This window comes from Giraffa tippelskirchi, chromosome X (genome assembly GCF_054371585.1).
Source record: "Giraffa tippelskirchi isolate mGirTip1 chromosome X, T2T-mGirTip1v1.2.pri, whole genome shotgun sequence".
Lineage (NCBI taxonomy): Eukaryota > Metazoa > Chordata > Mammalia > Artiodactyla > Giraffidae > Giraffa > Giraffa tippelskirchi.
This window is the reverse complement of record NC_137289.1, coordinates 76,981,030-76,995,673: the sequence shown is the minus strand read 5'-3', so window position 1 is coordinate 76,995,673 and position 14,644 is coordinate 76,981,030. Positions and strand designations below refer to the sequence as shown.

Genomic DNA, 14,644 nt, shown 5'->3' with positions numbered 1-14,644 from the left:
CAGACTTTTGGACTCTGTGGAAGAAGCCCAGGGTGGGATGATCTGAAAGAATAGCATTGAAACAAGTATATTACCATATGTGAAATAGATCGCCAGTCCAGGTTTGATGCATGAGACAGGGCACTCAGGGCTAGTGCACTAGGAGGACCCTGAGGATGGGATTGGGAGGAAGGTGGGAGGAGATTTCAGGATGGGGGACACACGTACACCGATGGCTGATTCATGTTGATGTCTGGCGAAAGCCACAACACTATTGTAAAGTAATTAGCCTCCAATTAAAATAAATAAATTAATTAAAAATAAAACACCTGAGTACAACCAACTTTTATTTCCCTTTTGGAAGGACTCTCCATTCTGGAAAAACAAAGGAGCACTTACTGGCAGATGCTAATGTATAATCACAATTTTTTAAACTGTATAGGCTCGTGCAGTCAGAAAATATTCACTAGATTTGTCATTAAAACATGAAGTTGGAAATCTGTCTTTAGTGGATTTTCCATTTTTGCTATTGACTCTTCTCTTTAATTACAAGAGACAATATCAAAGGAAACAGGAGATTTTTGATGTTATGAATATTTCTAGCTATGTTCATACTCATTTGACAGTGTATACATAGTAAATTAATTTGGATATACCTCAAAAGGTAAGCACTAAGGTTTTATACCAATTAATAAATGAAAATTTGGCTTCATATCATTTGTTATTTGAAGATAATTACTAATAAGTATGATAAGATGATATCATTATAAGTAGAGTTTCAGCTCTGGAGCATCAACGGCTATATCCTTCAGAGGATTAGAGAAGTTTCTTTTTCTGGAATGAAATCATAAGAATTACTTGAACTTCAACTCAACATTTGTCCCTTTAATATCATCAGTTCAGTTCAGTCACTCAGTCGTGTCCAACTCTTTGTGACCCCATGAATCACAGCATGCCAGGCCTCCCTGCCCATCACGAAGTCCCGGAGTTTACCAAAATCCATGTCCATCGAGTCAGTGATGCCATCCAACCATCTCATCCTCTGTCGTCCCCTTCTCCTCCTGCCCCCAATCCTTCCCAGCATTAGGGTCCTTTCCAATAAGTCAACTCTTCGCATGAGGTGGCCAAAAGTATTGGAGTTTCAGCTTCAACATCAGTCCTTCCAATGAACACCCAGGACTGATCTCCTTTAGGATGGACTGGTTGGATCTCCTTGCAGTCCAAGGGACTCTCAAGAGTCTTCTCCAACACCACAGTTCAAAAGCATCAATTCTTCGGCGCTCAGCTTTCTTCACAGTCTAACTCTCACATCCATACATGACCACTGGAAAAACCATAGCCTTGACTAGACAGACCTTTGTTGGCAAAGTAATGGCTCTGCTTTTCAATATGCTATCTAGGTTGGCCATAACTTTCCTTCCAAGGAGTAAGTGTCTTTTAATTTCATGGCTGCAATCACCATCAGCAGTGATTTTGGAGCCCAAAATAATAAAGTCTGACACTGTTTCCACTGTCTCCCCATCTACTTCCCATGAAGTGATGGGACTGGATGCCATGATCTTAGTTTTCTGAATGTTGAGCTTTAAGCCAACTTTTTCACTCTCCTCTTTCAATTTCATCAAGAGGCTCTTTAGTTCTTCTTCACTTTCTGCCATAAGGGTGGTGTCATCCGCATATCTGAGGTTATTGATATTTCTCCCAGCAATCTTGATTCCAGCTTGTGTTTCTTCCAGCCCAGCGTTTCTCATGATGTACTCTGCATATAAGTTAAACAAGCAGGGTGACAATATACAGCCTTGACATACTCCTTTTCCTATTTGGAACCAGTCTGTTGTTCCATGTCCAGTTCGAACTGTTGCTTCCTGACCTGCATACAGGTTTCTCAAGAGACAGGTCAGATGGTCTGGTATTCCCATCTCTTCCAGAATTTTCCACAGTTTATTGTGATCCACACAATCAAAGGCTTTGGCATAGTCAATAAAGCAGAAGTAGATGTTTTTCTGGAACTCTCTTCCTTTTTTGATGATCCATTGGATATCGGCAATTTGATCTCTGGTTCCTCTGCCTTTTCTAAAACCAGCTTGAACATCTGGAAGTTCACCGTTCACGTATTGCTGAAGCCTGGCTTGGAGAATTTTGAGCATTACTTTACTAGCGTGTGAGATGAGTGCAGTTGTGTGGTAGTTTGAGCATTCTTTGGCATTGCCTTTCTTTGGGACTGGAATGAAAACTGACCTTTTCCAGTCCTGTGGCCACTGCTGCGTTTTCCAGATTTGCTGGCATATCGAGTGCAGCACTTTCACAGCATCATCTTTGAGGATTTGAAATTGCTCAACTGAAATTCCATCACCTCCACTAGCTTTGTTCGTAATGATGCTTTCTAAGGCCCACTTGACTTCACATTCCAGGATGTCTGGCTCTAGGTGAGTGATCACACCATTGTGATCACCATAGTTAACCACCAGTGCCTTTTAGAGAGTTTGGAGAAACTTTTTGAGGATTCACAATTAATTATCTATTCTAGGAAAATTAGCAAAATATAATAAATAATTTTGCAAAAATTAAAAATAGAAGGAATGCTGATGGTCATTTTGCAAGGTCCACTTGTAATCCATTTTATTACATGAAAAATTAATTTATGTGTTGTTTTTGGAATCTGTCCTCAAACCTAGTTCATGCTCAAATCTGAGAGGGAATGCATAGCTGTATAATAAGAAACCTAAGTTTAGACTTCCTGTTTCCAGATTTTCAGACAGTGGCACCAAGTGTGGATCAGTAGTTTATTTTATGGGTTATTTTCTTGTATTTGGAAAATTCTGATAAAGAAAAGCACTCTTTTTCCTTATTGCCACTATTGCTCACTTGTGTAAAACCTCATGTACTTTGTAATTGGGAATAGAGCAGTAGACATTCCGAAAGTTAATATTCATGTATGACACTTCTTGAAATATTGACTAGAGGGATGTAATAAAAAATGATTACCTTTACTTCCATGGTGGAACTAATTCTTAAAGTACACTTTAAAAATTCCAGTGAAATCAGCCTGCCAAGCAGTGTTTTCATATCCTCAGGCTACTGTACAGTTTCCTTTAGCCTTCTTTTTGCCTCTTAGTTTGCCTCTTAGTTCCATGCCACTATAACAAATGGTTGCAAATTATGAGAATGGAATGTGATTTAAGGGATGACGAAGCAGATTGCTTACTCTTCAGCAGTTAGAAGGAAAGCTCAAGTAACTCATTTATTAGCTTCAAGACAACTCATTCAAGTTCATCTTACCTGCAATGACCTTTTGGGGGGCTTATTTAATAATAAAATTTAAAAATCTTTGTCTCCCATCTGAAAACATAAACCTTTCTGATGTGCACAAAATTTTTCATTAAAATGCTCTTTATTCTTTCCTTTTTTCAGGTACAACGAAGTTATATTTGAATAACTTTAAACAAATTAAATATGAAAGAAAAAAATCAGTTAACTTATTTACTAAGTATCCCAGAGCAATATGTGTTAATGAATAGCAGCATTTGAGGGGCTTACATTATTAATGAAATATCGTTAAGTGTACTCGTAAAGAAAATACCTAGATATGAAAATAATTGGGACTGCTTATGAATGTAAATTAGACATAGTTTTACTCTGCCTTCTGTGATACAACTGTTATGGGTAACTAATAGTATGTTCTAAAACATTATCACTCTGGCTATCTTCATTTCATTCATTATGTTATAATTATAGTGAAGTTGATCTCAACTGAGTACTCAAATACTTAAGCCTTTTCACCCAGAGATAAATGGATGAATCTCTGTTATGTGAAGGTAGCCTATGCAACTAATTTTTGTATTTGTTAACTTTTACAATACTTGCTTTGCTTTACCACCAATATGTTTATTTATTTATTCTTGTTTGTTTCTATAACTTCATTCTTTTTATTTTTTTTAATTTATTTATTTTAATTGGAGGCTAATTACTTTACAATATTGTAATGGTTTTGCCATACATTGATATGAATCAGCCATGTGTGTACATGTGCCCCCCATCCTGAACCCCCCTCCCACCTCCATCCGCATCCCATCCCTCAGGGTCATCCCAGTGCACTGGCCCTGAGTGCCCTGTCTCATGCATCAAACCTGGACTGGCGATCTATTTCACATATGGTAATATACTTGTTTCAATGCTATTCTCTCAAATCATCCCACCCTGGGCTTCTTCTACAGAGTCCAAAAGTCTGTTCTTTACATCTGTGTCTCTTTTGTTCTCTCGCATATAGGGTCATCGTTATCATCTTTCTAAATTCCATATATATGCATAAATATACTGTATTGGTGTTTTTCTTTCTGGCTTACTTCACTCTGTGTAATAGGCTCCAGTTTCATCCACCTCATTAGAACTGATTCAAATGCATTTTTTAATAGCTGAATAATATTCCATTGTGTATATGTACCACAGCTTTCTTATCCATTCGTCTGCCGATGGACATCTAGGTTGCTTCCATGTCCTAACTGTTGTAAACAGTGCTGTGATGAACATTGGGGTACATGTGTCTCTTTCAAATCTGGTTTCCTCAGTGTGTATGACCAGCGGTGGGATTGCTGGGTCGTATGGGAGTTCTGTTTCCAGTTTTTTAAGGAATCTCCACACTGTTCTCCATAGAGAACTAGCACATGGCTGTACTAGTTTGCACTCCCAGCAAGAGTGTAAGAGGGCTCCCTTTTCTCCACACTCTCTCCAACATTTATTGTTTGTAGACTTTTTGATAGCAGCCATTCTGACTGGCGTGAGATGGTACCTAATTGTGTTTTTAATTTGCATTTCTCTGATGATGAGTGATGTTGAGCATCTTTTCATGTGTTTGTTAGCCATCTGTATGTCTTCTTTGGAAAAATGTCTGTTTAGTTCTTTGGCCCATTTTTTCATTGGGTCACTTATTTTTCTGGAGTTGAGCTTCAGGATCTGCTTGCATATTTTTGAGATCATTTATCAGTTGCTTCGTTTGCTATTATTTTCTCCCATTCTGAAGGCTGTCTTTTCACCTTGCTTATAGTTTCCTTCATTGTGCAAAAGCTTTTAAGTTTAATTAGGTCCCATTTGTTTATTTTTGCTTTTATTTCCATTACTCTGGGAGGTGGGTCATAAATGATCCTGCTGTGATTTATGTCAGAGAGTGTTTTACTTATGTTTTCCTCTAGGAGTTTTATAGTTTCTGGTCTTATATTTTGATCTTTAATCCATTTTGAGTTTATTTTTATGTATGGTGTTAGAAAGTGTTCTAGTTTAATTCTTTTACAAGTGGTTGACCAGTTTTATGTTTAAAATTGAAGTTCATGTATCTTTCTATTCTCAACATTCCAAGGGAAAAATCTTACCTAATTATAAAGCTATACAATTCAAATAACTTTATATTTTTGGTCTTCTACAATCTTATTTTTTCTCACCCTATGAATAGAAAGTAAAGTTAAATATAAAGACTAAAGATGTGTAGTTTAAAAATTAGTACATGGTCAGCTATTTTACTATATGTCTGGCTCTACAGTGACACATTGCACGGTAAGCTGAAAGTTAGGGAAATTATGTTAGCTATCTCAATAGGTGATTTATCACTTGCAAAGCCTACAGAGCAGGAAGTTCCTCAAGTCCATTCACAGTTAAATTCAAGAATTGGTAGCTGTTTGATTTTTATATTGACTTTGAGGTAAGTTACAGTTGTGATGGGGGATTTGAACTATTTGGACAGCTGCTAGAAATGTCATTCTATTAATAGCAAGACATGTGTCTGACTATGCCTACCATTCCCTTCCTTCATTACTACTTACTAACTATAAGATAACATGGTCACTCTCTTCTATGGATACTGTGACTTTTAAACAGTTCTTTCGTAGTCAGAATTTGGACCAGAGAAAGTGTTCTTATCATGGTTTGCTTTTCTGAGAAATGAAATTCCCGAGTACAAGTCTCCAGACTCAGGTGAATTTTATCTCCGGTTATGGGGGTGGAAACTAAATACATATACATATTATTAATATTTCAGATGATGAATCAGTAATCTTGAATGAGAGAGATGCCAGAAGCTTAAGAGATAGAACAGTTTGATCTTAAAAGCCTTATTTAGAAAGTTTCACAGACATAAATATTTTATAAGATGTAAAAATGTTGCTTGTAAATAAATATAGTCAGGTTGATTTGTAGATGATTAGATAACTGTACTAAAATAATATTTAATGCATTTAAGCAATTCCCACAGAAGTAGAACTGAAAATCACTATGCAGAAATTACTACTAACTCATCTTTGCTTTTTTAACAACTTAACTTCTTTTTATATTTTTTGATTTTCTTTTCCTTTGCTGTATTTTCTTCATAAATTATTTTTCCCCTTTAGGGTGAAGTTGAAGAGCAAGCTATGCAAGGAGAAGATCAGGTAAGAAAATAATAGTAATAGCAACAACAAAATCTATTGAGAAGTGTTAAGTAAAAATAATTTGTTGTAATGCTAAGAACTGAATGTGATAAGATGGATATACTCACCTTTATAATTTTATGGTTCAAAGTATAGTTACTAAATTGCTTTGGAATTGTTACTATTAACAGCTGCCTGTAATGTGGAACAGAATTGAGTCAAATGGGATCTTTTCTGTTCATTAAATACCCAGCTGGAAACATCTGGGTGGCTAATTGTTTCACTTTGTTTCACTATTTAAGTTTGTTCTGTAAAAGTTTTAGCACCTCATCTCTTTTGGGTCTGGCATTTTAGATGTCCTGATAGTTGGAAACACTATCCTTTCTCTTCTGTACTGTTTAAGCTGTGTGTGTGTGTGTGTGTGTGTGTGTGTGTGAGATATGGTGTATAATGTCCAAGTTATTGCTGGACAATTATAAGTTATTTTGTGTTTTTGCTAGTGTGGAAGAGCTATTAAACAGTAGGAGTTTTTGTTTTTTCTCATTTTTCATAGGGGGTATACCTGTTTACCATAGAGTTTCTTATGATTGATTTACCATTATACTAAAGATGTGTCTTACAAATGAGAAAAATTTGCAAGTGGATAAACAGAGGGACTATTAGAATATGGATATATTTCATCAAAGAGATACTGATTTATTAATTTTCAGTCACAGGACATAACAGATTTAATTGTTACATATAGTTAGCCATGGTAGGTATGAAAAGTGCACTGGGAGATTCATTTGTAAATTTCCTTGTATATATAAACTTAAATTGTTTATGTATGAGTTCACAGTTTATGGATGTTTAAAAAATATATTATCATCCTTGGCAGGATATATAAGCACTCAATTAGAAAATTTGATAATCACTTATTAGAAGTGTATAAGATTGATATCTTGAACTCAGATTTGATTGTAAAGAGTTTCCGTTTAGCTACTTTTGAGCCTTGATATGAACTCTCTCTCCTGATTTCTGAAGTTCTTAGATTCTTTTGGGTTTCCATATTTTCTGGTTTTAATCTCTTTCAACCTACTGTTATAGTATATATCTTTGGTGTTTATAGTAGTCCCCAGTAGGAAGATACAGATATATTCTCAATTGTGAGCTAAGTATCATTGAATTGACAGTCCTCAAGTGAAATTTTATCAAAACACTGTTGGGTTAATCTTATCTGGGGCCATCATGGGTGTATAGCAGCCTCAGAGAAATTACATGTCTAAATTATTCAGCAGAGTGGTTTCAAATTTAGACTCTAGAGTCAGGCTACCTGAATTTACATTTCAGATAAAACTTACTGTCACCTTGTGCACTATACTCAACTGCTCACAGCTTCCCTTGCTTTATCTCCAAAATGGAGATAAGGCCAATGCTGAAAATTGTTGTAAATATTGCCAAAGATAATTATCTTTAGTGTTTTTGTATATAGTATTTGGTAAATATTAGCTACAAATGCTATATCTCTTCCTCCTCCTCTTTCTCTTATTTCCACTCCTCTTCCAACTAATTCATATCCTCCTTACTGCTCTTGCTATTGTTGTTGTTATTTGATAGCTGTATCCTATGGTTTCCTGGGGCTTCCCAGGTGGCACTAGTGGTAAAGAACCTGCTTGCCAATGCAAGAGACATAAGAGATGCAGGTTCTATCCCTGAGTTGGAAAGATACCCTGGAGGAGGGCATAGCAACCTACTCCAGCATTCTTGCCTGAAGAATCCCATGGACAGAGGAGCCTGGTGGGCTATATTCCATAGCATGGCAAAGATTTGGACATGACTGAAGTGGCTTAGCACACATGATGGTTTCCTAGCTCTCTGCTCCAAACCATACTGCATAGTTCAGCCAGAATAATCTTTCCTCAATATTATCTTCAAACATTCCCTTGTGCAAAAAACTGATTGAAATCATACTGCCAAATCTACTATTAAAAGTCCCTTGTGAATATAATGCCTATCTGTAATGCCAGCTCTCCAGTTCATTTTTCAGTATTCCGAACTTTCCTAATTTATTTCAAGCAATTAAATCCTATTGATGTTGCAGGTGAAAAACAACGGGTGGTAATAATGGAAAGGAAAGGAGCCATCTTGAAAAATTATGATGGTGTAGTAAAAGCAATAATATTAACAGTTTTCACTTGTAAACTGCAAAACACTCATATATTAATAAATATATGTGTTGTGTTAGTTACCTAGTCATGTCTGACTCTTTGCAGCCCCATGGACTGTAGCATGCCAGGCCTCCCTGTCCCTCACCATCTCATGAAGTTTGCCCAAGTTCATGTCCATTGCATCAGTAGTGATGCCATCCAGCCATCTCATCCTCTGATGCCCTCTTCCCCTTCTGTGCTCAATCTTTCCTTGCATCAGGGACTTTTCCAATGAGTCAGCTGTTCAGATCAAGTGACCAAGATACTGGCGCTTCAGCATCAGTTCTTCTGATGAGTATTCATGTTGGTTTCCCTTAAGATTGACTGATTTGATCTCCTTGCTGTCCAAGGGACTCTCAGGAGTCTTCCCTAGCACCACAGTTTGAAGGAATCAATTCTTTGGTGCTCTGCCTTCTTTATAGTCCAGCTCTCTCAACCATATGCGACCACTGGGAGGACAATAGCCTTGACTATGCTGACCCTTGTCAGCAGAGTAACGTCTCTGCTTTTCAACACACTGTCTAGGTTTGTCATAGCTTTCCTGCTGAGAAGCAATCATCTTCTGATTTCATGGCTGGAGTCACCTCCACAGTGATTTTAGAGCCCAAGAAGGAGAATCTGTCACTACTTTCACTTTTTCCTCTTCTATTTGCCATAAATTAATGGGGCCAGATGCCATTTTCTTAGTTTTGTTTTGTTTTGTTTTTAATATTTAGTTTTAAGCTGCCTCTTTCACTCTCCTCCTTCACCTTCATCAAGAGGCTCTTTACTTCCTCTTCACTTTCTGCCATTAGAGTGATATCACCCACATATCTGAGGTTGTTGATGTTTCGCCCACCTATTTTAATTCCAGCCTTTAACTCATCTCATCCATCCTGGCATTTCTCATGATGTACTCAGTGAATATGTTAAATAAACAGGGTGAGAGCACACAGTCTTGTCATACTCTTTTCTCAATCCTGAACCAATCAGTTGTTCCAAACAGTGTTCTAACTGTTGCTTCTTGACCTGCATACAGGTTTCCCAGGAGACAGGTGAGATGGTCTGGTATTCCCATCTTTAAGAGCTTTCCACATTTTGTTATGGTCCACATAGTCAAAGGCTTTAGCATAGTCAATGAACCAGTGGTAGATGTTTTTTTCTGGAATCCCCTTGTGTTCAGGTTCCTCTGGTTCCTCTGCCTTTTCTAAATCGAGCTTGGATGTCTGGAAGTTCTTGGTTCACGTAATGCTGAAGCCTGGCATGCAAGATTTTAAACATGACCTTACTAGCATGGGAGATGAGTGCAATGGTCTGATGGTTAGAACATTCTTTAGCACTATCCTTCCTGGGAATTGAGATGAGGATTGATATTTTCCAGTTCTGTGACCACTGCTGGGTCTTCCAGATTTGCTGACATATTGAGTGCAATACTTTGATGGCATCATCCTTTAGAGTTTTGAATAGCTCTACTGGAATTCCAACACATCCACTAGCTTTATTAACAGCAGTGCTTCCTACGGCCCACTTGACTTCATACTGCAGAATGTCTGGCTCTGGGTGACTGACCACACCATCATGGTTATCCTGTTCATCAAGATCTTTTTTTGTGCTGTTCTTCCATGTATTCTTTCCACCATCTATTCTTTACATCTCTTCTTGATCACTTCAGCATCTACTAGATCTCTACCATTTCTGTCCTTTATTGTGCCCATCTTTGGGCAAAATGTTCCCTTGATAGTTACAGTTTTCCTGAAGAGATCTATAGTCTTTTCCCTTCTGTTGTTTTCTTCTATTTTTATGCACTGTTCATTGAAGAAGGGCTTCTTGTCTCTCCTTGCTATTCTTTGGAACTCTGCGTTTAGGTGGATATAGCTTTTCTTTTCTCCCTTTCTTTTCTCTTCTTTCTTCTGCTATTTGTAAAGCCTCATCAGATAACCACTTTGCCTTCTTGCTTTTCTTTTTCTTTGGGATGGTTTTGTTCGCTTCCTCCTGTACAATATTATGGACCTCCGTCCATAGTTCTTCAGTTCTTCAGGCACATAGTTTACTAGATCTAATCCCTTGAAAAAAATATATATGTATGTATGTATGTATACTTTTAGATGTACAGAATGCTTTACAGATCCTTTCCTAACTGACGTTTTTCATCAGAGAAAGGCAAAGGATTTCTCTGAAGGGGTCAATATACACACAAAATATATGCACTTTTGGGTATTAGAGCAAATCTTGAGTTTTTTGAGAAAAGCATCAGCCTTCTTAGAACAGATTAGTGGATTATGAACTGATGGTTAGTCCTAGTGGTGTACTGGGGACAGGACTCTTCAAATAGGAGTTTGTGAGGAAGGGTCATCCGTAATGGAGAGTTTGAGTGAAGGGACAGAGATTGGAAAGCACAAGGTAATTTTGGGAGCTATGGAAAGACCACAGCCTTTCCTATAGGGAAATAAAAGAGGATTAGGCTGGAGAGTAAATGTGGACATCTATAATGCTTTGGATTTCTATTAATGGAAGTTGTTGAGAAGTCAAATTCTAATATAGCGTCTTAACCCCTGATTATTAAGATCCAAAGAGGCTACCTTTGGCATTGTGTACGGAGTCAATTTATAGGTTCCTTTCTCCTCAAATTTTGGTTATATTATACTTCTTAAATAAGAAAAAAGAACATACATTGACATGAATCCACCATGGGTGTACATGTTTTCCCCTTCCAGAAAACAAATACAGTATTGTAAAGTAAAAAAATAGATAAATAAACTAATTTTAAAAAAAAAGTGAAATACTGGCCAGTAACATGGTGCTCTTCTGAATTCAGGAAATTGCTTTTGAGCACAGAACAATGAAAAATCTTAAATGCCTTTGGTAGCCTGCAGTTTATTCTGTAGGGTCTTTTTAATTAACAGTTAAAAAAAAAAGAACATGATTACCTTTGCCTTTGTCACATGTCAAAACAATTAGTATTCTCATTACCATTGGATATTATGCCTTTTTTAGATGGCAAGAGTTTGCAATTACTCTTTTCTGCATCTGTATACCAGAGTCTAAATTTTTAGGTACAATGAATGAAAATTAATGAAAAAAGTGAAATGATTAGATAGTGGTATGCTGGTAAATGTTTAACAACTCTGGCTTTCTGGGGAAAAAAGGCGTGAAATATGTAGATAGATAGATATATAATATTTTAATATGTATGAACATTATGATACATGTATATTACTGATACTAGAGATTGTAGCACATAATTTACAAATAATAATAAAATAGGCATTATTTTTTACAGTAAATTCCTTGTAACTAATTGATTTTCAGAAAATGCTGTCATTGATTTTTGATGAGTTCTTATACTGTAGCAAGCTATGTTTGCAATTAACAAAAGAATGAAATTTTACCGTGAAAGTTAGGTGATATTTCTGTTTATGTTAATGACAAACAAAGATGAAGCAGTGAATATTTGTATTACGAGTTCACCCTTTCATCAATATTATGAAATCCTTCTTTTTTAAAATTAATTTATTTTAACTGGAGGCTAATTGCCTTATGTTGGTTTCTGACAAACATCAACATGAATAAGCCATAGGCATGCATATATCTCCTCCCTCTTAAACCTCCCTCCCATTTCCCACTCCATCACACTCCTCTAGGTTGTCACAGAGCACAGGGTTGAACTCCCTGCATGGTACAGCAAATTCCCACTGGCTATCTATTTTACATATGGTAATGTATATGTTACAAAGCTACTTTCTCTATTCATCCCAACCTCTCCTTCCCCCACTATGTCCACAAGTCTGTTCTCTGTGTCTGTCTCCATTGCTGCTCTGCAAATAGGTTCATTAGTACCATCTTTCTAGATTCCACAAATATGTGTTAATATGCAATATTTGTTTTTTCTGACTTACTTCACTCTGTATGATAGATTCTAGGTTCATCCACCTCATTAGAACTGACTCAAATGTGTTCTTTCTATGGCCAAGTAATATTCCATTGTGTACATGTACCACATCTCTTTTGTATTTACTCATTTATTTTTAATTGGAGGGTCATAACTTTACAATATTGTGGTGATTTTTGCCATACATCAACATGAATTGGACATAGGTATACCTGTGTCCCCTCCTTCTTGATACCCCCTCCCATCCCCAACCCCCCATTCCCTCTAAGTTGTCACAGAGCACTGGCTTTGGGCTCTTTGCATTATACATCAAATTCCACTGTCTATCTATTTTATATATGGTAATGTATATATTTCAATGCTATTCTCTCAAATCATCCCATCATCTCCTTACTCAACTGTGTCCAAAAGTCTGTTCTTTATGTCTGTGTCTCCTTTGCTGCTCTGCACATAGGATTGTCAGTAGTCTTTCTAGATTCCATAAATATGTGTTAATAGATGATATTTGTTTTTCCTATTTCTGACTTACTTCACTCTGTGTAATAGGCTCTAGGTAAATTCACCTCATTAGAACTGACTCAAATGCATTCCTTTTTATAACTGAGTAATAGTACACTGTGTATATGTACAACAACTTCCTTATACATTCATCTGCTGATGGACATCTAGGTTGCTTCTATGTTCTAGCTACTGTAAATAGTGCTGCAATGAACTTTGGGGTACATGTGTCATTTTAAATTATGGTTTCCTCAGAGTATATGCCTAGTAGTGGGATTGCTGGGTCATATAGTAGTTTTATTCATAGATTTTTAAGGAATCTCCATACTCTTCTCCATAGTGGTTGTATCATTTTGCACTCCCACCAAGAGCATAAAAGAGTTCCCTTTTCTCCATACTCTCTTCAGCATTTATTGTTTGTAGACTTTTTGATGATGGCCATTCTGACCAGCAAGAGCTGATACATCATTGTAGTTTTGATTTGCATTTCTCTAATAATGAGCAATGTTGAGCATCTTTTCATATGTTTGTTAGCCATCTGTATGTCTTCTTTGGAGAAGTGTCTGTTTAGGTCTTCTGCCCATTTTTTCATTGGGTTGTTCGTTTTTCTGTTATTGAGTTGCATCAGCTGCTTGTATATTTTGGAAATTAGCCCTATGCCAGTTGTTTCATTTGCTATTATTTTCTCCCATTCTGAGAGTTGTCTCTTCACCTTATTTATAGTTTCTTTTGTTCAAAAGCTTTTAAGTTTAATTTGGTCCCATTTGTTTATTTTTGTTTTTATTTCCATTACTCTAGGAGATGGGTCATAGAGGCTGTTGCTGTTGATTTATGTCAAGGAGTGTATTGCCTGTGTTTTCCTCTAAGAGTTGTATAGTTTCTGGCCTTACACTTAAGTCTTTAATCCATTTTGAGTTTATTTTCGAGTATAGTATTAGGAGGGGTACTAGTTTCATTCTTTTACATGTAGCTGTCCAGTTTCCCCAGCGCCAGTTCATGAAGAGGCTGTCTTTTCTCCATTGTATATTTTTGCTTCCTTTGTAAAACATAAGGTGTCTGTAGGTGTGTGGGTTTATCACTGGGCTTTCTACCTTGTTCCATCAGTTTTTATTTCTGGTTTATTGCCAGTACCATACTGTCTTGTTGACTGTAGCTTTGTAGTATAGTCTGAACTGAGGAAGGTTGATTCCTCCAGCTCTTTTTCTTTCTCAAGATTGCTTTTGCTCTGCAGAGACTTTTGTGTTTCCAAAAAATTGTTAAAATTGTTTGTCCTAGTTCTGTTAAAAATACCACTGGTAATTTGATAGGGATTGCATTGTATCTGTAGATTGCTTTGGGTAATATAGTAATTTGAAAATATTGATTCTTCCAATCCAAGAACATGGTATATCTCACCATCTGTTTGTGTTATCTTTGATTCATTTCATCAGTGTCTCATAGGTTTCTGCATATAGGTTTTTGTCTCTTCTGGTAGGTTTATTCCTAGGTATTTTATTCTTTTTTGTTGTAATGGTGAATGGGATGTTTCCTTAATTTTTCTCTATGAGGTTTCAATGTTAGTGTGTAGGAAAGCAAGGGATTTCTGTGTATTAATTTTATATCCTGCAGGGCTCCAAAACCACTGCTGATGGTGATTGCAGCCATGAAATTAAAAGATGCTTACTCCTTGGAAGGAAGGTTATGACCAACCTAGATAGCATATTTAAAAGCAGAGACATTACTTT

General features: G+C 36.6%; 1 protein-coding gene across 3 annotated transcripts in view; it reads left to right on the top strand.

Moving 5' to 3' along the window:
• Window positions 1-14,644, top strand: part of LOC145536754 (uncharacterized) — a 507,944-nt gene that overhangs the window by 167,823 nt on the left and 325,477 nt on the right. For all 3 annotated transcript variants that reach the window (XM_081566545.1, XM_081566546.1, XM_081566544.1), the window contains one exon: window positions 6,351-6,389. In XM_081566545.1, the coding sequence (XP_081422671.1) occupies window positions 6,372-6,389 (18 nt within the window). In that variant the 5' untranslated portion in view covers window positions 6,351-6,371. The remainder of the gene's footprint in view (window positions 1-6,350; window positions 6,390-14,644) is intronic.